The sequence below is a fragment of the Cottoperca gobio genome, chromosome 9, assembly GCF_900634415.1.
Source record: "Cottoperca gobio chromosome 9, fCotGob3.1, whole genome shotgun sequence".
NCBI classification, from domain to species: domain Eukaryota; kingdom Metazoa; phylum Chordata; class Actinopteri; order Perciformes; family Bovichtidae; genus Cottoperca; species Cottoperca gobio.
In genome coordinates, this window is record NC_041363.1 from 10,364,256 (window position 1) to 10,388,762 (window position 24,507).

Here is a 24,507-nt window from a genome sequence, read left to right on the forward strand (position 1 = left end):
CATCAATAATGACTCAGACGTCCTCGGGTGGTGTAATATGTATGATTTTTAGAACGCTGCTTGTTGGTGGAGTCTGGGAGTAATGTTTGGCCTTCAGGATAAACTTTGCGTTTAGTTGCAAGAAATCTCCTTACAGTGAAGGACAAATAACAAGTTATTGTATCTGGACTGTGAGAATGATGAAGAGGTTGTGATTACTGTTGAAAGTATAGTTTGGTTGAGGTGAAGTATTACATTCAAATTAGGAGCAGGGCAAGGCTGGATTACCAACCAGTCAAAGTGGGCAACTGGCCCAGAACGCCTTGAACCCTGTAGCTCGAGCCTTACAACTAGTTTCTATTATTTTTAGTTGAATATTTGTTTGGGAATAAGCACTAATAAAGGGTCATATCAGCGGACATGATAAGAGGCTTAAGGTTAAAGAGGAGGCTCATTTGTTAAGACTTTCTTTATTTTAGTTTTGTGTGTAATGTGTTGAATAATCCTAAACTGATTTGTGTTTAATAAACATATTACACAGAGGAGGACCACAGGGGGGCCAACAGCTATTTTTTGCCCGCGGCCCCCCAAGCATAATCCAGGTAAGGGTTAAGGTTCGGGGTTAGTTGGGTTATTTGGGGGGAGTTGTTTAAACTTAAAGTTGAAGGTAGGCAGTGTTATTGTAGGGGATCAGTTTAGAGTTTAGAGTTAAGGGAAGTTTCAAGTAGACTTTGAGTGCTAGAATATCTCACAGCATGCCTGGGTTTGATCTTGGGGTTACTGTTGAATAGTCAGTTGGGTGAGGTCTAAGGTCAGGACATTAAACCAGGGCACTGTGAAAGTTTAGAGATAATGAAGGGGTTAAAGTTGCTGTGAATTTTAGGGTTTGGTGTTGGGGAAAGTAGGATGTGAATACACCTTCAATCTTTACAAAGATCGAAGATCCAAATGCGTGTGTGTATGGAGTCATCACATGACTCAGCAGTGTTTATACCAACTCAACCCAGGCACGACTACACGATCACTTTTTTTATTTTTTATTATCAGGTGATTGTTTTTCTGTGGTTATCAGGACTCTCTCTCTCTCTGTCTCTCTGTCTCTCTGTCTCTCTCTCTCTCTCTCTCTCTCTGTCTCTCTCTCTCTCTCTCTCTCTCTCTCTCTCTCTCTCTCTCTCTCTCTCTCTCTCTCTCTCTCTCTCTCTGTCTCTCTCTGTCTCTCTCTCTCTCTCTCTCTCTCTCTCTCTCTCCAAATATGACTCTGTTCCCCTGCACAGTAAACCACAGCCTCTGACATGACTACTCAGACTGGTAAATCAATGACAAAATTCAAGCAATGCCACTGCTCTGTATATAATTCAAATTCTTAAATCAAACTTCACCTTGAATGTAACTCTCAGTGTGAATGCTGAGCGTGTTTGTGAGCAGACTTTGAACAAAGAGCCCTGCTGGCTGGTTAGAAGGCTGGGTCTGCTCTCCAGACTGCAAACGGTTTTTTAGATACAGACGGGACCGTTGGACACAAGGCAGCTGGCTCGGTAAGGACACAAATCTTTTTTAAATGCATATTTAAGCGACAGCTGCCTGCACTGGCATGATCATAAAGGGGGGATTATTATTTTGTTAAACCTCTTTTAATAAGTTAATTGACTATGATTTAAAAAATAATTAATAGCTATGACTGAACCACAAGATAATATAATAATAATAATAATAATAATAATAATAATAATAATAATAATAATAATAATAATAATAATAATAATAATAATAATAATAATATAATGTGCTTTATTTGTATAGCACCTTTCATACAAGAATTGCAGCCCAAAGTGCTTCACAGTCAAAACATAGTACAAGATTAGACAGCATTTACAGTACAATAATCACAGTGTTGATGTAAATGAGTGTGAAGTAGCATTATAAATAGTATAAAAATAGCAGAACTTTTGTTGACCTTTGTTTTCTCTCTAAATCATGTTAGTAGTGGTTTCAGTCCAGGCTGGAAACGTCAGATGCACCCCAGTGTTTGGTCACCGGTTATTTCAGAGACTGTGATCCTCCCGGCGTCCTGACGTCAATTTATAAGGACCTCGCAGTGCCGGGGCGGCAAGCAGATAACAAGAGCTGAGGGGAAAGAAAGAGAGGGAAGACCATGTTGGTGTGATATTCTTCATATATCGCTGAGCTTTCTGGTAGGATTTTCATTATTTCATTGTTCCTTTATTTTAATTATCTTCCTTTTAATTCGCGTTGTCCCGGTCTCGTGTTGAACCTGTCTTTCTACCACTAATACTTCGTCTTTATTGTATGGGTTATTATGGGAAATAATCTCGGGTATAACAATTGCTAAAACCAAATAGTTTGTGTAAATTACGGTATGAATTATTGATGTACATTGTCGGAGTTTTAAGATGTTGGGTTCTATATTGTAAAGCGAAACGGCATCTCTTTGTCTAAACGAGATTATTATAAGCAGAATATCATAATGTCATATCGTTACATGTAAACGAGGCTTTTTTGTCGACTTTTAGACAAACAGAGGATCATTGTGTCCTGTTCAGAAACACACCGCAGTGTCTCAGTGAAGAGGTTTCTGCTGTCTGACACGTTGTGTCTCCAGCTGGCAGCAGATCTGGGGGCAGATCTTCAGTAGGATCAGCCAGCAGCCGAGTTATTTGTAGTTATTGCAGAAAATCACATTTCAAAGTGAGGACATTTGAAATATATTCTCCTTCCATGTATTGTAAATAGCCTACCTGCTGGGCTGAGGTGATATGGAGAAGCCTCTTGATAAAGCAGATGAAGGGGATTCCTCTGCACTTCACTCTCACCAACCACATCCCCATAGCAACAGATAGTAAAACCAGCACTGGAGCTGCAAAGGATAATCAAATAGTTGTCAACTGTTAAATTATTGTTAAACAACTTCCTTAATTCCAGCATATTTTCTGGTTTCTTTACTTCTCTGTGGCAGAAAACTGAATAAGACATTTGCAAATGTCATCTTGGGCTTTGGGAAACACTGATTGACATTTTTCACAATTCTCGACTAATCAACAGATAATTGGAAATGAAGATGATGGTTAGTTGCAGATCAGAACTCTGTGTTCACAATTCCAACTTTCACCAATTATATTTCACAGTAAAGCCCTGAAGAAGAGCTCTCGTGTGCACTCTGCACCTCTGTTACAACATTATAGACCTAGCCTGTTTGCCTGAGAGAAGTATTAGGAGACTCTAACAGTAGCCTTGTATCTCACCAGTAACTGACCCACGGCCTGACGAGGGGGGTCCCAATCCCGACAGTGTGCAGCTATGGGGAAGGACTACTACAAGACCCTGGGCATCCCTAAGGTCTCCAACGAGGAGGAGATCAAGAAGGCCTACCGGCGCATGGCCCTGCGCTTCCACCCTGACAAGAACAAGGATGCCAATGCAGAGGAGAAGTTTAAGGAGATCGCAGAGGCCTACGAGGTACTCAGCGACCCCAAGAAGAGGGTTGTCTATGATCAGCTAGGAGAGGAAGGTGAGGAGGGGGGGTTGGGGTTCATGTCTGTCTTTAATGTCAACAACTCTTACTAGCTCTAATACCTCATAGTCTACCTCAGCTGCTAGTGTGTGTGTGTTGGGTGACAGACAGATGGCTTAAGATCATTACGTGGTTGAGTTATGAATAGCTGCGGCTGCTGTAGTTTGCATTTGTGGGGGTTCTGTGCATGTGTGTCTCTGCTGAAAAAGTGTGTGTGTATTTGTGTGTGTTCGATGGAGTGACCTGGTATTTTATGAGTTCCTCCACCACCACTAGTGCTATTGGAAGATCAGTGATGCTGTGGGATTTTTCCCGCCTACGTGGGCTGCGCTCTTCTCTGTGCTGTTACCCACACAAAAGTCTTTTCTGAACATTGTCCTGTGTCTGGTATCTGACTTCATATTGATGTGTGTTTTTCAGCATGGTGGGTGTTTTGAGCGTGCATGTGCATATGAGGCCTCACGTTTCTCTCTGTGTTTTCTCTCTCAGGTTTGAGGACAGGTGGTAACAGCTCCTCAGGTGCTCCTGGCAGCTCGACGTACCACTACACCTTCCACGGAGACCCCCACGCCACCTTTGCCTCCTTCTTTGGCGGCTCCAACCCCTTTGACATGTTTTTTGGCTCCAACCGCAGCCACAGCCGCTCCAACGGTTTCTCCTTCCACAACGACCACGATGCAGATCAGGAGATAGACGTGGATGAGGATGACCCCTTCGCTCATATCGGGAGACAGTTCGGCTTTCCGGGGGGAGTGAACAACGGCTTCCCAGGGGAAGGCCGCAGGAGGAGGGGGGTGCACTCGGAGCGCCTGGGGACAGGGCGAAAGCACCAGGACCCTCCGGTGGTCCACGAGCTGAAGGTCTCGCTGGAAGAGATCTTCCACGGCTGCACCAAGCGCATGAAGATCACCCGCCGCAGGCTGAACCCGGATGGTCGAAGCATGAGGACAGAGGACAAGATCCTCAACATTATCATCAAGAAGGGCTGGAAGGAGGGCACCAAGATCACCTTCCCGAAGGAGGGGGACGAGACCCCTGAGAACATTCCTGCCGACATAGCCTTTGTGCTTAAAGACAAAGGACATGTCCACTTCAAGAGAGACGGTTCCAATATCATTTTTAAATGCAAGATCAGTCTAAAAGAGGTGCGTCTGCCGCTTTTCATCTCTCTCTTCTGCCTTCTATCTTTAGTCCTCTCTCTTTGTCACGGTTCTGCATATAGATGAGTTGATAATGCTGCTGAGGTTGGGAGTTTGACTCCCAGTGGAGCAAACCAGACAGAAATGTAATGCATTCATGAAGCTGCAAAGGCTTGGATGAACATCCAAATATGGCACACTTTTTTCCCACTCCTTTTCTTTGTATCATTCTTGTCACTCAACCTGGGCAAGGGATGGATGAGGTGTAGAGGTGTGACTGTAATTTAAGAGTATTATTATGTCCTGGCTAGGTGGTCATATATATAACAAATTGAAGAGTGAGTGTGCATGTGTGTGTGTGTGTGTGTGTGTGTGTGTGTGTGTGTGTGTGTGTGTGTGTGTGTGTGTGTGTGTGTGTTGCTGGAGGGCAGGATCAGTGAGCAGCAGAGTCTCTGTCGCTGCAGTGTGAGAGAAGCAGCAGAATGTGATGTCCTTGTGTGACCGGCACAGAGTCATGGTCCTCACTTGTTCTGCACTGCTGTATGAATAAATATCCATAAACACACATGCAAGCAAACACACAGAAAGCTACACACAGGAATAAACATGCATGCAAGCGCACACTCTCTTGCATCTTCTAGCGTATTTTCAAACACACTCGGTTGTTAGAGATTGATTGTAGTGTGAAAGTGGTGACAATCCAGGCTGCTATTACTGTGACTGGCAGGACATTTAATTAGCCGCTCCTATGAGGGCAACGGGTCCAGCACGGCTCTGCTACGTCTGTGAATTACACAAGCTTTAATGTTTCTAATAGCGCTGCCTCTCACTGGCCTGCACTCCACATGGTCTGCTTAATGGCAGGTGTTCTCAAAGAGTTGGAGATGTCAGGGGAGTTGTTTGTGCTCCACTCGAGCCAATTTTGAACAGTTTTCCTATGAAATCCGCACCGACTCCACAGAAGTAATTCACCGGTAAACAAGGGTGTCTGCACATCTATGAAGACAGCTAGGTAATGAGAGCACATTGGAGTTTATTAAGTTGCACTAAGCAGGAGATGGTACTTGATCAAACCTGCACAATGATTAAGTTTGCAGTGCAGAACTCCCTCAGCTAAGTCCTCTTCCGCTCTTACGGCAGCCAGATAAGAGACTTAAGTCTGATGCAGCTAAAGACGGGATGGGGAGAGAAGGGGAGCTGTGGATCGGGGTGGAGGGGGTATCTGGGGAATATTAGGGAAGTGGGTCAGATGATTCAGTATCCAAAGCAAATAAGAGCTCATATTCCACTGCTCCACTCTGCTGTGCTTCCCTGAAGATGTGATGCAGTGAAAACAGAGCAGCAGCTACATGCTGCACACAAGACAACCTGCCACATAAAATGTTGCAAACATGCAACGCACCAGTAGATAATCTACCGAGCCTAAAAGATGATTGTTTCCAATCCGTGCTCATTCTAAAGGACAACAACGGTGGTATTTGGACTGCTGTATGATTCACCATGCTCAGTTTTGTTTACTGCCTGAAGCATGTCCCGATGAGCAGTTTAATTTAGTGACGCCAAGCTCGTTTGACCACGCTGTAAACTCCTGGGAGACTGCTTGCTAGAGGCAGCCCTGGGATGTCTTCACCTTGACAGCAGTCAGAAGCAGTTAGAGAGGTTTGCAGGAATTTGACACATTGATTTCCTTGAAACTGACCTACATCTGGATCTTTAGTCTGGCTCTTTCTGGCATTAACGGTGCCTCTGCAGTGCGTTGGTGTCGTCTGTGGCACTGCATTTCTAGCTCCTGTCACCACTGAGCTCAGCAGCCAAAAACACACGTAGGCGCTAACTGTAGCTGTTGGGTTCTAAAGGCAAAGTGGACAGTTTGCAGCGCCACTTCTGATATCAATTAAAATGGCAAGTGTACTGTTTATCCACTATGATGGAAGATGTTGAATCAGTGGGAATACGAAGCATGTGCATATTTTAACATTTATTACGTGATTCACTCCATCAGTTAAATGAAATAAAACAGTAGACTGAATATACAGCCCACAGTTTTGTAGTTAGGGCTGCAACTAACGATTATTTTTAATTATCGATTAATCATTTGGTCTTTGAAATGTCAGATAATAGTGAAATATGTCTATCGCAGTTCAAGGTGATGTCTGTAAAAATGTCTTGTTTTGATAAAGTAGAGAAAAGCAGTAAATCTCCATATTTTAGAGTCTGAAAACAGCATTTTCCCCCATTTTTGCATGAAAAACAATTAATCGATTGACTTTTTTATTGATTAATCGACTAATAGTTGCAGCTTTGTGAGAAAACTTTTAACTCGATCTGAAAACTGATCCTAATTGTTAAGCGTGCGTGTAACAGTGATGGTTAACATTAGGATATGGCCATAGGGAATGAATCTACAGGCCATTCTCACAAATATAGCCAAATCAAATTGTATCTGTGTGCGTTTGTGTCTCCAGAGCTGTGTTGTCTGAGCTCAGGCTTATGCAATCAGTGGGCCCTCAGATCCGCTGGCAGTGTGTGCCGAGCGTCATGGCAACCTGTCTCTGTGTGTAAGACTTGTGTTAGTGAATGGAACTGTTCTTAGCAAGAGGATGAGCACTAGTCTCCATCACAGTCACAGGCTAAATCACTAATCATGTATGTAGCGGGTAAAAGGAGACTGATGTCATGGCTGGAAATCTCTGTCTGTCCTCTGAAGCAGCTGCTCCGCTTCACTGAACTTCAACTGTCAGCACACGAGACGAGACAAAAAACAATTCTCCAGCAGTCTTGATACAAAATTGGCCACATAATGACATAGACTGGGTGTTAAGCAGGTGCTAATGCAGGCAAGATCACTATTATATCACGAGGGGCTCGTTGCCTCGGGATGATTGGCGTTAAGAATTGGTACGTTTTGGAAAGAACTTATAAGGATACTTAGACTATTCTTAACTTTTTTCCATCAGGAAAGTTGTCCTGAGTAGAATATAGCTTAATGGATTTATCTAAGACATTGTTAAGAATGAATTCCTTCCTTAATAGAGTATTCAGATTTTAATCAGCCTCTTTTGATGTCTTTTTTAATCAGTCCCTGGTACCACACAAATATTTTATCTCATCATTTGCTCCCTAACTCTTCTCCTACACATGTCATTACCCTCACCAGAAAGGGATTCATAGTTCCCAGACAATACAATGACTTTAGTGATCCTTAACCTTTCCTCTAGTGCCACCATGAGTTTCACATTTGGCAATTTCAGTGAAATGTCCCAACAATTTTGTGGATGCATTGCCGAGAAATGTGTTACACTTGTAATAATTTTTCTGATCGCCTTGACTTTTCATCTGTTTGTCCAATACTTTGGTTTATGACCAACGTGTAAAACTAAATACATTTTCAAATCTATCACTGCTGATTGGCAAATGTTGGCATGTTAACATACTAAACTGTTATGGTTAACAAAGGTCATCAGCCAGTCAGTGTGCTGAAGCCTTTGAAGACCAAGATTATCATTCTTTAAAATAGTTTCTTTCTATGTCCCTTTTTATGTCTTCTTTTACCTCCTGTGTAATTTTAGTCTCCAAGTTATCGTTCTATGTTTCTCAAATTTCTTGATACTTATGATATTTATTCACTGACCTTATTTTGTGTAGTAAATCGTTTTGTAGCAGTTTGCTTAGAAATGCATTATATAAGAAATGTTCATTCACAGAGTTGTGGATTTTAATAGTTTATTTTATATCGCGCAAATCTGGCAAGGGATGCTCACTGGAAAGCCTGTGAAGCCGTGATAACTACAGGTCTCCATGTTTAGTTTAGCGCTCATCGGGCATTGTGATAAGGAAGTGAGGGTGTGTGTGTGTGTGTGAGTGTGTGTGTGTGTGTGGGTGGGTGTGTGGGTGTGTGTGTGTGTGTGTGTGTGTGGGTGGGTGTGTGTGTGTGTGTGTGGGTGGGTGTGTGTGTCTTCTCTCCCCCTGACAAGCCCTCCAACTATTTACGAGCTCAGCTGATTCCTGCCTCACTTCATTAGTCCCTGCTATGAGACTGTTGCTAAAATTAGTGCCCTGTGCAATGTGCAGCCCCTTCAACACTGACACACACTTACACACACATTCTCACACACACATACACACACCTCTTCCACCTACACACACACAGACACAAAGACTGGAAAACTTCCCCACTGCCAAATCATGTTTTCCAAACGCTGTTCTGTAGACCCCACAGTGCTGCAGTCGATACTAAAATGATTTGTCAGTAAGGTCAACTTTCTCTCTCTCACACACACGATGAGCACACAAAGAAAATACTTGGAAGTTTGACTTGTCTGGACGACATACTGAGAGGAGATAAGCTAAAGTTTTGAGTTCATGGAAACATGAAGTCATCAAGATATTCATGGCTTTGGCATTTCATTCCTACTAAAGATATTAACCCTTTCCATATCCTCTTCTCTCTTCTCCTCCAGGCGTTGTGTGGCTGCACAGTTAGCATTCCCACGCTGGAAAACCGCATCATCTCGCTCCCGTGTCACGACATCATCAAGCCAGGGACGGTGAAGCGACTCAGAGGGGAAGGCCTGCCTTTCCCCAAGAACCCGTCACAGCGCGGTGACCTTATCGTGGAGTTTTCTGTCCGTTTTCCCGACAGGATTCCGCCTCAGTCCAGAGAGATTATCAGACAACATCTCCCCCAGTCATAGGAATAGTCACCTTCAACCCCTCCACCACCACACACTCCAGACTGAATGGCACAAACTCAGAAAGCCCACCCTTAATACTCCAATTCTGACCCTCATTGTAGTTTCCCTTCCTGTTTCCTGTCCCAAAGTCCTGAGTTAACGCACGCAGCATCGAACAGACGCTGTTGTTTGTATGGACTTCACAGTGGGAAGATGAAGGAAGAGTGCCAAGACGAGTGGCAGAATCAGGATGTAATTATTTGTGTTTGTTTTATTTTTTGGCCAAAGTGCGCACACACACACACACACACACACACACACACACACACACACACACACACACACCCGAGCAACAGAGCGGTGCTGAGGATGGGCTCGGCCCAATCGTGGCTTTTAATGGTCTTTTCTTAACTCTGTTTTTTACGGATTTATCAGTGGGTTTTATATGCTATCCAACTCTCTGATCCTCGTCTTTTTGTGATAGGATGAAGCGTGAGACCTTTTTTTTAAAAGAAACTTTTTTTCCAGGATTTATTTTTACCTTGAGTGTACCAGCAGCTTCAGTGTGTTCAGTGCAAACCAGGGTTTTAACATAACCCCCCTCCCCACCCCCACACACCTGCCACCTTCTTTTCTCATGCTTTCAGTCTGATAAAGCATAGTGCTAGAAGTCTATAGGCTATTTAGTAAGACCTGTCACTCAGTTGTATTCTGATGCGTGTAACGTCACAGCGCACTTATAGTCCTGCGTTACTCCGAATAATATTAGCTTTTCTCAGCTGCATTGGAAAATGTGGGAATGACAATCATGTACAATAACAGCAGTGTAAGCTTGGATAATACAATCTGCACATGATATGGGTGCTTTCCCTTCTGAACTGCATAGCCTGGCTCGCTATCTGAGGGACATTTAGGTGCCTTAGCCTGGTGTCATACCGCATTTGAGAACACACACACACACACGCAGGTCGCACTGTAATAAACACAATCAGCCATGTTAAGTGCACAACAGACGATGCCCTATGCTGTGTTAGACATCGCCATTGGGAGCTGGTGATCTTGTGAACACAGTAAGTAAGCAACGTAATGTCAATCACCATATTATGCTGTATGTGAGCAAAGACATTTTTAGGAGAGATTTGATACAAAATTGCTGAAATTTGCCAGTGCATCCCTGTAAAGTGCCATACAAGTACAGGTTGGATTTCCCAGAGGAATGAATCTGAAGTCCATAGTAAATAGTCGAGATTTCTCTGGGAAACAAAGCATTGTTGTGTATATTCTGCTTTCTCCTGTGCTATTTTGAAGGCCATGTCTCGGTGCTACTGTGAGCAGTGCCAAAATAGACCAATTGGTTTCAGTTTGTGATTTGATAACTGCTTCCGTCCTCTGTAACATGTGTACATCAAATCTGTTTTTTCAAGTAGAAAACCCTGTTTAGGAAACAGGTTTTGTAACATGGCAGCAGCCGTTCTCTGTCTCAGCTGCAGGGGGCTCTGAAAGCTCTCTTCAGCTCTTCTTACTGTAGTTTACAGCAATGATAAGATGTATGTGTGAGTATGGTTTATGCAGGCAGCAGTAGTAGGTCATATATTGACGTCAATGGGGAAATGTTTGAATGCAACATGTTGATAAATGCACTTTTATTTCATAAAAGATAGTGACGAAACTCTGAGACGATGGCAGAGACTTGAATGACTCGTCCGAGTGTGTGAGCGTCCTGCCTCTCAGAGCCTCCGGGGACACTGGGCTGTGGCGACAAACAGAAAGCACAAGTGCTGCTGCTGAAAGACTGTCACTGCTTATGTGCATTTGACAATATTTATGATCTTTTCAAAATGGCAACAAATAAACCAAATGTGTGAACTTAACGGTGTGTATCATTTGAGTTTCTCGTTTAAGAATGATCAGCTACCTGTGTATGACTTTATACATTACTGAGTATGTTTACATACTATACAGCTTTAGAAAATAGTTCAGCATACTTATATTCCACGTAGGAGAGATCTTCACTCTAAACAACTGAACTGTATAAAAAATGTTTTAAACAAGCTCCACCTCGACCAGCTACCAGTAAAATGCTGCTTACACGTGGATGCATCAGTATTACATCTAATAATGCTACATATAATAATATATATCAGTCACAGGAGTCATTTTGTGGCTGAAATGTAGTATTCTTACATTGTTGTATTGGCACGATTACTTTAATAAAGCATCTGAGTACTTCTTTCACCACTGCTCATTCTCTGTTGGTACAGAAATGAGTAGCTGAGAAAGGAGATGATCCGAATCTGGATACGCTACGATCATTCAGGGATGAATTAGCAGGTTTCTCAACATTATATCCTAAATAAGATTGATAACACTTTAGAAATGAAATGATGTGCATGTGACCAAACTAACTGATCTGCTATTGGGTCTTGGAAACAAACAAAAGGAGGTAAGAATACTGTCAGATCAAACATTGGCAATATATGTTTAACTTTTTGTTATTTTGGTCAGTGGAGTTTGGACATTTTCCATCAGGTTGAGTTACATATAAACAAACAGATGCAGACTTCGACCTCAGCCTGTTAAAATCCAGACGAATCTGCTACCCTCATCCGTCTACAAGAGCGATCCAAGGTAGGAACTAAAGTCTGGATTTGAAAACTAAAATGTAATTCACTTTATGTTTACTCACCGTACTGTGTTAGAGCATTAGTGAATTACACGCTCTGTTCTGCTGCCGGGTCAGGGCAGGTGATCTGTGTCAAGAGACTCTGATCATGTAGAACAAATGCAGCGGTTGATGAATAGTGTAGTGTGTGTGTGTGTGTGTGTGTGTGTGTGTGTGTGTGTGTGTGTGTGTGTGTGTGTGTATCACATGGTAAGGATATAGCAGACAATTAGTGAACCATGGAAAGGCTCTGAGATGTGCTGCAGTAACACCACACTGTGACTAATGCCATATACCTGAATCAGCTATTTCTGGCGATAAGGCTGGGTTCGCAGAGGGTTTATATTTCCACTGAAACACAAAGAGTGGAAAGACAAATAACAAAAAAGCAGGTCACCAAATGTTTATTTTCTTTTGCTGCTTTGTGGGCTGAGTTTTCGTCTGCATGTATGATGGCTTTGTGAAAGGTTAAAGTGTACGTACACACACAACCCCTGGCTGTAGGGCAGGAGTTAATGAATTCTGATGTGAGTGATAATCAGTAACAAAGTATTAGAACTTAGTCATGCTGACTGGGTCCGGTCCCAGAGGAGTCAACATGTGAACACTTCACATCATTTCTCTGTCTCTGTCTTTCCTCCGTCAGGTCCTCAGGGTTGAAACATGAGCTCCTTCGTGACTCTCTCCTCAGGGCAGAGGATGCCCGTGATCGGACTTGGCACGTGGAAGAGCGCTCCAGGACAGGTAGCACGATAAAACCCTTACACAGGCTTTCAACCACATTTCTGGAAATTGTTAAATGATAAAAAATGTCTTTGTCCATGTGTTCTCAGGTGAAGCAGGCAGTGCTGGCAGCTTTAGACTGTGGGTACAGACACATTGACTGTGCTGCTGCGTACAGCAATGAACAAGAAGTGGGAGAGGCTCTGTCTATCAGGGTCGGCTCCGGCAAGGTGAGAAACTCTGGTTCAGCTTGAATCAAACGTTTGACCTTGGAAACAGCAGTTTCAAGTTCCACTTACTTGCTCTGGTGCTTTCAACCATATCCTGCAGTTGTATTTATTTATTTTTTATTCTTTAAAAGCCCAACATCCGTGTAGATATTCTGTTTCTAAAATATTGCACATTTTTGATTTGGAAACGGGAGTAAAGTTAGTGTTGGAAGACATTTGTTTACAAACTCTCACACGATTTACAGTATAATCCAAGTCTTATTTATCCCTCCAGGCTCTGCGTCGTGACGAGGTGTTCATAACATCCAAACTGTGGAACACCAAACATGACCAGGCGGATGTTGAGGAAGCGTGCAGGAGTAGTCTGGCCCACCTGGGTCTCTCCTATTTGGACCTGTACCTTATACACTGGCCCATGGCATTTCAGTGAGCAGCTACACATTAACTGATTTAGTTTCCACATGGTTATCGTCGTGAGTATCAATGTGAAATGACACATAGGACGTTAGCCTGTGTGTGTGTGTGTGTGTGTATGTTTTAGGCGGGGGAAGGAGCTGATGCCTCGACGGGAAGATGGAAGTGTGTGTTACTCTGACACACACTACAGAGAGACGTGGGCTGCCATGGAGAGCCTAGTGGACAAAGGTCTGGTCAAAGCTATAGGACTGTCCAACTTCAACGCCAGGCAGACGGATGACATCATCAGCATGGCCAGACACGCACCTGTGGTGAATCAGGTACAATGTGGTTTTCACACAGGCCAAGAAGAATACATTTGATATGTTTTTGTTAACAGTAGAAACTTTGAAATTAAAACTGTTCGATTGTGCCACAGGTGGAATGCCATCCTTATTTGTCTCAAGCAGATCTCCTGTCTCACTGTCGGTCAGTATAACTGCAGATTAACACTTTATCAAGAAGTACTTTCTTTCAGGTCCATTAAACATTGTTCCCATTGTGAAGTGGTGAAATGTAATATTTACAAAAGTACTGTACTTACTACACATTTGAGGTACTTGTACTGTACCTGAGTCTTTTCTTTTCTACTTCCACTCCACTACAGGGACACATTGTACTTTTTACTTCACTACATTTATCTGACAGCTTTAGTTAACTTTACAAATCTAGATTTTTTACACAGAAAGCATGACGCTTACATTATAAATAATACTAGCCAACATTATATTCACGTACAGCTGAAACAATTACTCAATTAATTGGAAACTATTATAACCTTTTAGCCATTTTTCATGTAAATACATTTCATGTTTTGTTGCTTCTTTTTATTATTTCATGAAATAAGTAATCTTTTTCGTTCCAATCTATTGATATAATAAATAATAGTATAAGATTTATTTTACTTTTAATACTTATATTTTCCCGATTATACTTGGACAACATTTTCCATGCAGGACTTCTACTTGTAACAGTATTTTCACTTGGACTCTGAATACTTCCTCCACCACCGTGTCAGTAACAGTGCATATCCCTCTGCCTCAGGTCAGTGGCAGTTTGTGTGACAGCCTACAGTCCTCTGGGCAGCGGGGACAGACCCTGGGCCTCTCCTGATGAACCAAGTCTGCTACAGGATCCTCGACTGGGAGCTATCGCGCAGAGATACCAGAAAACATCTGCCCAGGTTATACTCAGGTACGACACAAAGCCTCAACATCAAAATGACGTGTAAGCTCATATGTACCATCAGATCAAGCCCCGACCCCTTTGGCTTAAATCTGTGGCGTCCTTCTGGCAGGTGGCATGTTCAGAGAGGTGTTGTGTGCATCCCTAAAAGTGTGACACCCTCCAGGATCCAGCAGAACTTGCAGGTGTTTGACTTTTCCCTGTCAGAAGACGACATGAAGCAGATTGAATCCTTCAACTGCAACGAGCGCTTTATTGTCCCGACAGTTGAGGTGAGTCACTGATCTTATGACACCTCACAAGATTGTAACAGGACGTTTTCCCCCAAGCAGATCCCAGATAAATCTATGACTTAATGTTTATACTTCCAACAGCAGTCTCAGTCCAAAATTAACTTAAAGCTTAGACTCACAGATGACACGACATGGCTGACACATCAGCCCGTTTTAGATCTCTATGAATCTGATATGCGTAGTAGGGGATATTCTTTCTTGCAATGCTGGACTATAGGAATCTGGGCCATAGTCCGGACTCCTGTGGTTTCCCCATGTTGTGAACACAAACACTCATGTATAGCTATGAGAGCTGGTACTAACTCATTGCCATCTTGTTTTTACAGAGAGATGGCAAGAGAGTTTGGAGAGATGCAGAACATCCTCATTTCCCCTTCAATTATCCTTACTGAGTTTAAACACAAGAAATGCAATATTGCATTTCTTAAGAAGTTTGTCACTGACTGAAGAAACCAAATATCTAAACTGAAATCGAATGTGATCAAATTTTTTTAATTTTTCCCTTTTGGATGAATATCATTAATTTAATGAGAGACTAGATTTGTGGCAGTGCTTAAAACATGCGTTTCTAGTCACTTTTATAAAACTTCCTCTGCCAGTGACACTATGTGGTCAGTGACAACTGCCTCTCTGCCCACTGACAGCTTTGATCACCGTCATCATGTTTCAGAGTGGACTTTAAGAGACAATCACTGAATTACTGCAGCAGCGCTCTGAGCACTTCATCTTTCAATCATGTTGCACTGAACTGAACAATTCATTATTTTTAAATCTATTTAAGTGAATAACTATTGTGAAAGTCAATTTATCTTCTCCATGTTTCTCATGTAAAACATCAAATGCCTTTTGTAAAGACTGTACACGAACTCTGTATCAATAAAGTTTGACAGACACTGATAACACTTCCATTTTGTGAGATTTTATTTATTTTCAACAACATAACCTTGACAAATTTGTAATACATTATATGCTACTGTTTATTAAAAAAAAAAAAGGGAAGTCATAAGCAATATGTTTTTTCTTTTCTTTCTTATAGTCTAGCATAGAATCCCATCACTAAAGCCATTCATGTTGGTTGTGATATACTGAGAATGAGGCCACTCAATAACCCCCCCCCCAACCCCCCCCCCCCCAAAAAATCTGCATCAGTCAGTCACTCACCTTCCAGTTCCAACATCCCCTTACCCCCACCCACATCAAAGCCAGGGCAAACCAAGCGGCTACATGCTTTCTCCAAGGGAAGTCATACAAAAAAAAGGAACACATGAAAGAAGCACAAAGTCCTAAAAATGTGGAATCTGGTGAGAATTTGTACAGGTGTGATCCCGATACTGACCACTGTGGGGCAGTGTACATTTATCCATAAAGGTCATCGTCGTTGTCTTCATTGAACACTGGGCCACTGCCAGTTCCTCCTGAGCCATGGCTTGGACCACTGCCCCCTGCAGCACTGGAGGGAAACCTGGAAGAGAAAGAAGTCCTTTAACATTTTTTTTATAGGCAGATTATTCTAGGATGTATGATCACTAGAGTTTCTGGAGATGTTAGTACTTCAAGTGTAAAGTAATAACCATCTTCTCTAGTCAGTGATTCTAGGAAAATGCCATGACTAACATGATAAACATTTTACAAATATGCCAATCATTTCTAATGCGTCTACACAATCATGCCAATACAAAAAGGTTAGAAAATGTACCTGAAGCTGCCGAAGCCACGGCTCTGCTGCAGTGTCTGAGCAAACATCTCATATTTGCGAATGTCATTGTCACTGACGGAGCGACGGGCGAATCGCATTGCCTCCTCAAAGTGGTCCTTCCTGATCTCTGGCACAGGATCCTCCTCTTCCACCTCCTATTAAAGAAATATTAAATAAGAAAATAGAGGTGTTAAGATGCAAAACATCTGAAGCAGCAGCAGCAGAGCAGTAGTGAACAGATGTGAAAAGTGACAGAACAAGCACTGACCATTGCTGACGGGTTGGTCTGCCTCTCCCTCTCTCTGCGGATCTCATTCTCGATGCACTCTCTGATGGCCAGCTTACACGCCCGCTGACAGATCTCTGTAAGATCTGCTCCAGAGAAGCCATTGGTCATCTTTGCCAAGAAGTCCAAATCCACATCCTAGAAACAAATTATAAAATAAAACGTTTAGAAACATATACACATTTAGATTTTCTTCCCATTTATTTAAGTTTTTTTTAAATCTGAATAATTTCTCTCTTCGAGTTATCCTCCTACAGGGGAACTTCAAGTTTCATGAAACAATACGATATTTTTGAACTTACTGGGGAGTACAGTACCATAAGAACAGTTCATCTAAAAAGCAGAATTGTAGGACAGAAATAAAATCTGACTTCTAAAGACTGTATATGACACAAAGAAACCGTAAAAATAAAAATGCCTGCACACAAAGTTACAATTGCAACTATGAGTAGCAGCACTGTCACCTTGCTGATGGGGCTCTTGCGGAGGTTGGCCTTCAGGATGCTCATCCTGCTCTTCTCATCGGGCAGGGGGATGTAGATGAGCTGATCCAGACGGCCGGGTCTCAGGATGGCAGGGTCGATGATGTCTGGTCTGTTTGTGGCTCCAATGATGAAGACGTTCTTCTTGCTGGACATTCCGTCCATCTCAGTCAGGATCTGGTTGATGACGCGGTCGGCTGCGCCACCACCATCTCCCACGTTGCCTCCACGGGCCTTGGCTATGGAGTCCAGCTCATCAAAGAAGAGAACGCATGGTGCTGCTTGACGAGCCTGGAAACATCACACGGGCACACAGTGGTATTACAAAACAATGTAGAAATTCTGTAGAGTTAAAGTAAAGCATGTGGATGTTGCTGCGCATTAAAAAAAACATTCAAAATGTACCCCAACAACATCCTTACCTTGTCAAAGATCTCTCTGACGTTGGCCTCAGACTCTCCAAACCACATGGTGAGCAGTTCAGGTCCTTTGATGGAGATGAAATTTGCCTGGCACTCATTGGCGATGGCTTTGGCCAGCAGAGTCTTACCACAACCAGGGGGACCATAAAACAGCACACCCTTGGATGGGGTCATGCCAAACTTGAGGAACTTGTCTGGGTGCTCCACTGGATACTGAATTTAGGGAGAGCAAGAAAAAAACAGTAAGAGACAATATTCTAAAATGTTAAAGTTTGTGATTCATCATAAATATAAAAATTGAAACTTTTGAAAGCGGTTTATACCTGCACCAACTCCTGCAGCTCCCTCTTGACATCATCCAGACCTCCGATGTCCTCCCAGGTGATGTTGGGAACCTCAACAACTGTCTCCCTCAGTGCAGATGGGTTGCTCTGGCTCAGGGCCCACTGCAGGACAGCGTTAAGCACGTTAGTGAGGGCTCAGAAGGCCAATAAAAACATTTTACTCTCAATGTAAAGCCTATGTCACAGCTCTTACCTTGAAGTCATCCATAGTGACAGCAAGTGAGTTCATGACCTCAGCATCAATGGTCTCATCCTCAAGGTCGATCAGGTCCATCTTCTTCCTGATGGCCTGCAGGGCAGCCTCAGAGCAGAGTGCAGCCAGATCTGCACCAACATGTCCATGGGTCTCATTGGCCACCTATGCAAAAAGATACAGAGAGCACAAACTTACTTCACTGTCTAGTATCCTACACAATACACCTTTAATAAGTAGAACACACAAGTAGTACTGCAATGCAATGCTTTATATTTGTGTATTTATTTACTGATTTATGAAACATTGAATGTTTATCTCATGTAGAATGGCAAATGTGGAATTCAGAAAACTACACTGGATGATGCACTCTGGCCAAGAGTGATCCAGTCCTTTTGATAAGAAATTAAGGAATGTAAACTCGCAGTAACTAATGTGATAATTTAACACTCACATTAAATAAATCATTATGTGATGTAATTACATGCAAGTAAAAATAGAATTAAATGTAATTTCATGTTTGGATGTAATTGGAACTTAAGAGGCAATAACCACATGACTAACTCTTAAGGAAAGCGGTGTGGTGTCACCTGACTGTGGGAAAATAATTATGTGTACAGACCTGTTCCAAGTCGACATCGTCAGCCAGTTTCATGTTCTTGGTGTGAATCTGGAGTATCTCCAATCTGCCAGTGGCATCAGGAATGCCAATGTCCACTTCCCTATCAAAACGCCCTGGAGGTGGTGGAGGGTGAAACACACTTATAAGTTCCAAATGCTCTAGTGGCAGCAGAAGTAACATTTCAGAGCGTGCATACGAGTTGTAAAAGTAACCATCTATATTTTACAAAGCATCAATATATGATTAATAGACAAGATCCAATTCCAACCCTTTGTCAGGGCAGTCAGAAACTACCCATCACACACACACGCCATAAAACTGAAAGCACACAACGTTCTGTGAAACTGACCCACTGTTGAACTGCAGAGCCCACAAAATAAACAGCTGCCAGCAGTTTTAATCAAGGATATGACAACATGCTTTAGGTGAGCCATGCACACAGAGCAGCTTCAGGTTATATAAAGACACACTAACTTTGGGTCTATTGTACTGACATTTCTTAGGAGCTCAACTCTAGTTAAGTGATGCCCGTGGTTAAAAATAATAATTAATCATTATATTGGCTGGAGGTTTTCCTGCTACAATGATATCACAGTCTCTATGAATACAAGTCTAAACACTGTAGGCCTCTAGACTAAATCTAGGCAAACAGGCTATATGTGAGTGTAAAGCTATTAAAACATCTTCACATTGCTTTACTGATGTAGAGGCCTGTTGGCCACGTGAGCGCTGTGCGATGCGGGCAAAACAAATAATAAAAACATAATGACCTATGGATAGTGTTAGTCAATATTTTAAAAGGACTTAGCAGGAAACTGGTGATAAGATACATAACCAATAGGGATTATGCCAAAACAGAAATACCTCGGTTATAAGAATTACTTTATATTTCACTACTTTATGCATTTAATGCTTCTTCTACTTTAACTGCAATAACTGAACACATCCTTAAAAATGAGACAATTTACCAAATCTCCTGAGCGCTGGGTCAATGCTGTTGGGTCTGTTGGTGGCAGCCATGACGATGACATGAGCTCTCTGTTTCAGGCCATCCATAAGAGTCAGCAGCTGGGAAACAATGCGCCTCTCCACCTCTCCATGAGTCTACAAGAAAGAAACACAACATACAGTGTTGCTTTACAATTCACATTCATTTATTATTATTTCTTAAATGTATATAATTTTTTTTAAAGTAGTTTTTTTATAAAGTATTGTCTTGACTAAATTTGAGCACTTTGATATCACTCATCTTAATCATTTGCTAAAGCCCACAGCAGCTATATTTGTTATTAGTGTGTGGATGATTACTTTGAAATAGCAAAATATGAAAAGAAATGATACATAAATAAAATAAGTTTCTGTCAAAAAGGACTGGCCATATTTATTTACAAAACACTCATAAATAATTAACAGACACTGTTGGTTTATCAGCTATCCATTTAGTATTCGTCTCTTCCCGCTCACCTTCTCTCTCTTAGGAGCGATTGCGTCAAGCTCATCAATAAAGATGATGGCAGGAGCATTCTTCTCTGCTTCCTCGAAGGCCTTTCTCAGGTTACTCTCGCTCTCTCCTGCCAGCTTACTCATGATCTCAGGACCTAACAACGGAAAGCCAAACATTTAGATTTTAGAGGAAACTTCACAACATATACTATATTCAAATAATAATCACAAGATAAGCCTTGTCCCATCAGTAATAGATAATTTAACGGAATCTTATTCTAGGAGAAGAACAGAAGTTCAAAGTTCAGTTGCACTGCTAGCTGATAAAAAGACTTCCTTTATAAAGCTAAGGTAATTTCTGATTATTCTGAAGAGCTGAGTGCAAAAATCCTGATTTGATGTAGAATTTTTATTTTGTTGCTTAAAATATATACACAGATATTCTAACCAATCGTTTTTTAAATCCTATATAACAGCAAGTACAGAAACCCAGTTTTATCTTAAAATAGCCACGACAAGGAAATCTAGATAGGTGTTCACACCATTAATCAGGAAGAAGAAAGCTCCAGTTTCATTGGCCACAGCTCTGGCAATCAAGGTCTTTCCGGTTCCAGGGGGTCCATAAAGCAGAATTCCACGTGGAGGCTGAAAAGGGACAAAAAAACAAAACAGAAAGGAAGTCAAACAAAACCAAAAAGTGGCAAACAATAGACATATTATTGTATGGTGCGTTTAAATTTACATCAGACAATCTAAACATCAGACAATACCAAACATAGCGCAACAGCAGTATGGGTGTAGAAGACTAGAGGGAGTCAATGTCAGTTGGTCAATATTTGCCACTGATCATTCCTGTACAAGTATGATTGTAGTACAACCAGTGTCTATTGAAATTGAGGATGGATGTTATTTCATAGAAATGTACCTTTTTTTATCTTTAGTTAGAAAGACTCAGTTTAAATTCTACAAGGCCAGCTAGGTTTGGTCTTTCCTCAATGCAGATTAAAAGGATGCCTTACCTTGACTCCAATGGCCTTGAACAGTGCAGGGTGTCTAAGAGGCAGCTCCACCATCTCTTTGATCTGAGCTAACTGCTTCCTCACTCCTCCAATGTCATCATAGCCCACCTCGTTCAGGGACTCTTCCTCATCCTGCATGTTCAAACACATGTTCAAATTGCTGCGCGATTTATTTTTTGTAAATGTTAACCCATGCACTGCGAGTGTACCCGCTACCCACCTCTCTCCTTATAGGCTCTCCCTCACAGTGGATGACTGTATCAGGGGCAACAATGCAGTAGGGAGATGGGTCAGTCTCTACCACCTTGAACTCCACAGCACGCATGCCTCCTCTGACCAGGAAAATATCCCCTTCACAAGGTTAAAGAAAACAAGGTTAATTAAACATTTTTTAAAAACTCCTGGTAAAATAAAAAGTTTGTTCTGACAGTGAAAATGTGTACTCACCTTTGCGGATTGGCCTGTAAGCCTCCAGAAAGTATGGCTTCAGGTAGACCTCAAACAGGTTGCCAGTAATTCCTTCTACTGTGTCATCTATTGGGAGAACATGGATCCTCTTTCCATACTTCACATCAGGACATGGCTGAATGCTGAAAGAGACATTAGACTTAACATCACTTAATTCTTCTTTTTTTTTTAAAGGGCTGTCAAGATTATGACATGTATTTTATTTGTATTATGTATGCTTTTCCTCACCTGATGACATCACCCAGTCTGACCCTCAGATTGTTGCGGACCACCCTGTTCATGCGAACCTTTTCATCAGAACAGGTGTCATCAGACAGCACAATGCACACAGTCTCCCGCCTCTTCTTACCCTTCATCAGCACTGTGTCTCCACGGAAGAGCTGCAGCTCATCCATCTTGGTCTTAAGAGACATAAAAGTTATTTTGTGCATCTGTTATTACATTTGAAATATTAAAACGAAAGACAGTAACTTAACTGGTATATTGTAACATATCACAGAGTTTAGAATTTACAGATACATTAGCCATGCATTAAGCCTTCTGAATGTACCTGAGACAGGGAGACCACACTGTTGTCTTCATTGATGGATTCATCAACAATCAGTCTGTTGGGTCTGCTCTTCTGTTTCAGAATCGCAGTGGCTAGATCATCATTTTTGGATCTATCAAGAGAAACAAGTTGTAGGTCAAACAAAATACCTTCAAGGTCTCCATAGGTCCTGTATCCCAAGTTAATAAGCAATTGTATAATACAAAAATAAGTAAACAGGAAATCATCAACGCCTCAGTATGCCACAGCAAAATAACTTTGTGTTCAGAGGGTCAATATGGTGAAGTCCTTACCCACAGAGCTCTAAAAGGATATTACTGGTATCATATTAAATGGTGTCTGAGGAGAGATCAGGTATACTTAATACTCAGGAATGAGTACTTTTACTATTGATAGTTTGTGATTTGTATTTGTGGGTGTATTTTTACTGCATCATCTCTGTACTTTCTTATTTTAGCACGTCTAAGAAAAAATAATTACACATTAACTTGTAATATAAATGATAAGGGTAAAAAGTCGATTCTATTAACCTATAATTATTATAATGTGTGTATACGTCACTACATTATTAATAACAGTAACTATGAATAAATAATTATGTAACGTTATTGCTGTAACAATAAGAGTAAACAGGACGTTTACACAACACACCATGACTTAACGCTTCCTACGGGTAATATGTACAATCATGCGTACATTAAAATATATCGTCAAAAAACAACCAGTAGTTGACATTAAGGTTCAAATGTTCACAGCTTTCCAGAAACGTATAGGACCTGTTTTGAAGTTTCTCTTTCATGTTGTTAGCATGCTAATGCTAGCCTTGAAGCTAACTGACTGGCGAGCAATCGAGCCCAGATGACACAGCAAAAGAATTACAAAAAAACTTTGTATGCTAGCTAGGTTTCTCAACAAAAAAGACCAACGTTAAAATAATAACGTGGCTTTAGATACATTAACTGTAAACGCAAGCATGAGCTACATAGATGAGGAGATGTGTTATTTCACGACCATTGAGCTAAGAGCGAAATAGAACACAAGTAAATTGTCGATCATTTAGAATGAATAGCCTGATAGCATGCTAGCTTTGGTGCACTGTGTAACGTTAGAGAGCTCGCCAAGAAGCCACCTGGATGACTAGCGTTAACATTTAATGTAACCGTTAGTTTATTACCAAAGTCTGCGCATATTTGCTTATCAGATGCATAATGTTATTTGTTCAATGTACATATTTAAACCAATTCTGACGACAGGCCATTAGACGGCGGATAGGCCAACTTTTCGGTGTGACGGCTTTGGCCTTGACACTGTTGCTAAGCTAACGTTAGCATGCAAACACGACACCGATGACTGCGCTTTGTCAAGTCGCTGTCACACAGCTGGCTAATTTAATACGGCTAACTTGCACACGGCAACCGTGTGGATGACAACTGTCAACAATTTGTCGGGATAATGCCCAACTGTCAGTAAATTCGCAACATTAGGTTATTCAACCAACGGACAAAAGTGCGGAGGCTGTAGGAACTGACCCCATTAGCTCTCCTGCTAGGAGACCCGGTAATGTATTAGCAATCGAGCTAACTTAAATAAACTAACGTATTCTGAGCTGACGTTAGCCATTTAAAAAGGCATTTACTGATGGCCATTGTTCAGAAAACCACATTTTAATAGGACATAAATTATTCTACTTACTCCCCTCCCGAGGCCATGGTCGTCCACCTGGATTACTATTAATAAATAAAGATATTCTAGCTAAATGTTTAAGAGGCTTAACCGGTTCTCGTTACTTAACGTTCTCTGTGATTTCACACGAAAGAGCAGCAGTTTCCGTGGTCTTCTTTACAATTATACCATGAGCTGAAAGCATCCGGCATTCTGATTGGCTGGGGGCTGTTCATCAGATTCGGTAACCAATGAAAGAGTCTGGTGCCCGGCGTCATCGAGAATATTGAGGAGATTTGTCCAGTTACAAATGAGTGGGGTGTTCCTATTTTCACCAACTTATCTCTTATTGGTCATTGAAGCCCGTCACCGAACTTCTGCCATCCAATTAATTTGCACCGCGTTGTTACTGAAGAATCGTATAAACATGAAATTGGTATTTTACTCTTTA

At 41.7% G+C, this 24,507-nt stretch overlaps 3 protein-coding genes across 3 annotated transcripts; 2 read left to right on the forward strand and 1 right to left on the reverse strand.

The window, feature by feature from the left end:
• Window positions 1-1,295: 1,295 nt before the first annotated feature.
• Window positions 1,296-11,191, forward strand: dnajb5 (DnaJ heat shock protein family (Hsp40) member B5). The gene is made up of 5 exons (XM_029440215.1): window positions 1,296-1,514; window positions 1,961-2,171; window positions 3,243-3,505; window positions 3,998-4,653; window positions 9,108-11,191. The coding sequence occupies exons 3-5, from the start codon at window positions 3,295-3,297 to the stop codon at window positions 9,339-9,341; spliced, it is 1,101 nt and encodes a 366-aa protein (XP_029296075.1). The 5' UTR covers window positions 1,296-1,514; window positions 1,961-2,171; window positions 3,243-3,294; the 3' UTR covers window positions 9,342-11,191.
• Window positions 11,192-12,645: 1,454 nt separating this feature from the next.
• On the forward strand, window positions 12,646-15,748 carry akr1a1a (aldo-keto reductase family 1, member A1a (aldehyde reductase)). Its single transcript, XM_029439584.1, has 8 exons — window positions 12,646-12,726; window positions 12,816-12,935; window positions 13,210-13,361; window positions 13,477-13,672; window positions 13,771-13,820; window positions 14,436-14,585; window positions 14,689-14,848; window positions 15,196-15,748. The coding sequence occupies exons 1-8, from the start codon at window positions 12,646-12,648 to the stop codon at window positions 15,259-15,261; spliced, it is 975 nt and encodes a 324-aa protein (XP_029295444.1). The 3' UTR covers window positions 15,262-15,748.
• A 46-nt stretch (window positions 15,749-15,794) lies between these two features.
• On the reverse strand, window positions 15,795-24,241 carry vcp (valosin containing protein). Its single transcript, XM_029439585.1, has 17 exons — window positions 24,087-24,241; window positions 22,395-22,506; window positions 22,073-22,245; window positions 21,824-21,966; window positions 21,597-21,727; window positions 21,377-21,508; window positions 20,900-21,002; window positions 20,379-20,512; window positions 19,883-20,018; window positions 18,915-19,027; window positions 18,293-18,457; window positions 18,079-18,201; window positions 17,756-17,968; window positions 17,316-17,624; window positions 16,834-16,989; window positions 16,566-16,720; window positions 15,795-16,331 (listed from the first exon to the last, which is right to left on the reverse strand). Exons 1-17 carry the CDS (start codon window positions 24,101-24,103, stop codon window positions 16,226-16,228), a joined length of 2,421 nt encoding a protein of 806 aa, XP_029295445.1. The 5' UTR covers window positions 24,104-24,241; the 3' UTR covers window positions 15,795-16,225.
• Between the last annotated feature and the right edge of the window lie 266 nt (window positions 24,242-24,507).

Coding starts and splice junctions, on each gene's coding strand:
- akr1a1a (XM_029439584.1), top strand. CDS start 12,646: ATGAGCTCCTTCGTGACTCTCTCCTCAGGGCAGAGGATGCCCGTGATC. Junction 12,727..12,815: donor GGAAGAGCGCTCCAGGACAG/GTAGCACGATAA, acceptor ATGTGTTCTCAG/GTGAAGCAGGCAGTGCTGGC. Junction 14,849..15,195: donor TTATTGTCCCGACAGTTGAG/GTGAGTCACTGA, acceptor TTGTTTTTACAG/AGAGATGGCAAGAGAGTTTG.
- vcp (XM_029439585.1), bottom strand. Junction 20,513..20,899: donor TTTCTTCTTCCTGATTAATG/GTGTGAACACCT, acceptor TTCCGTTGTTAG/GTCCTGAGATCATGAGTAAG. Junction 19,028..19,882: donor CCCAGCGCTCAGGAGATTTG/GTAAATTGTCTC, acceptor CACCACCTCCAG/GGCGTTTTGATAGGGAAGTG.
- dnajb5 (XM_029440215.1), top strand. CDS start 3,295: ATGGGGAAGGACTACTACAAGACCCTGGGCATCCCTAAGGTCTCCAAC. Junction 3,506..3,997: donor TGATCAGCTAGGAGAGGAAG/GTGAGGAGGGGG, acceptor TTTCTCTCTCAG/GTTTGAGGACAGGTGGTAAC. Junction 4,654..9,107: donor GCAAGATCAGTCTAAAAGAG/GTGCGTCTGCCG, acceptor CTTCTCCTCCAG/GCGTTGTGTGGCTGCACAGT.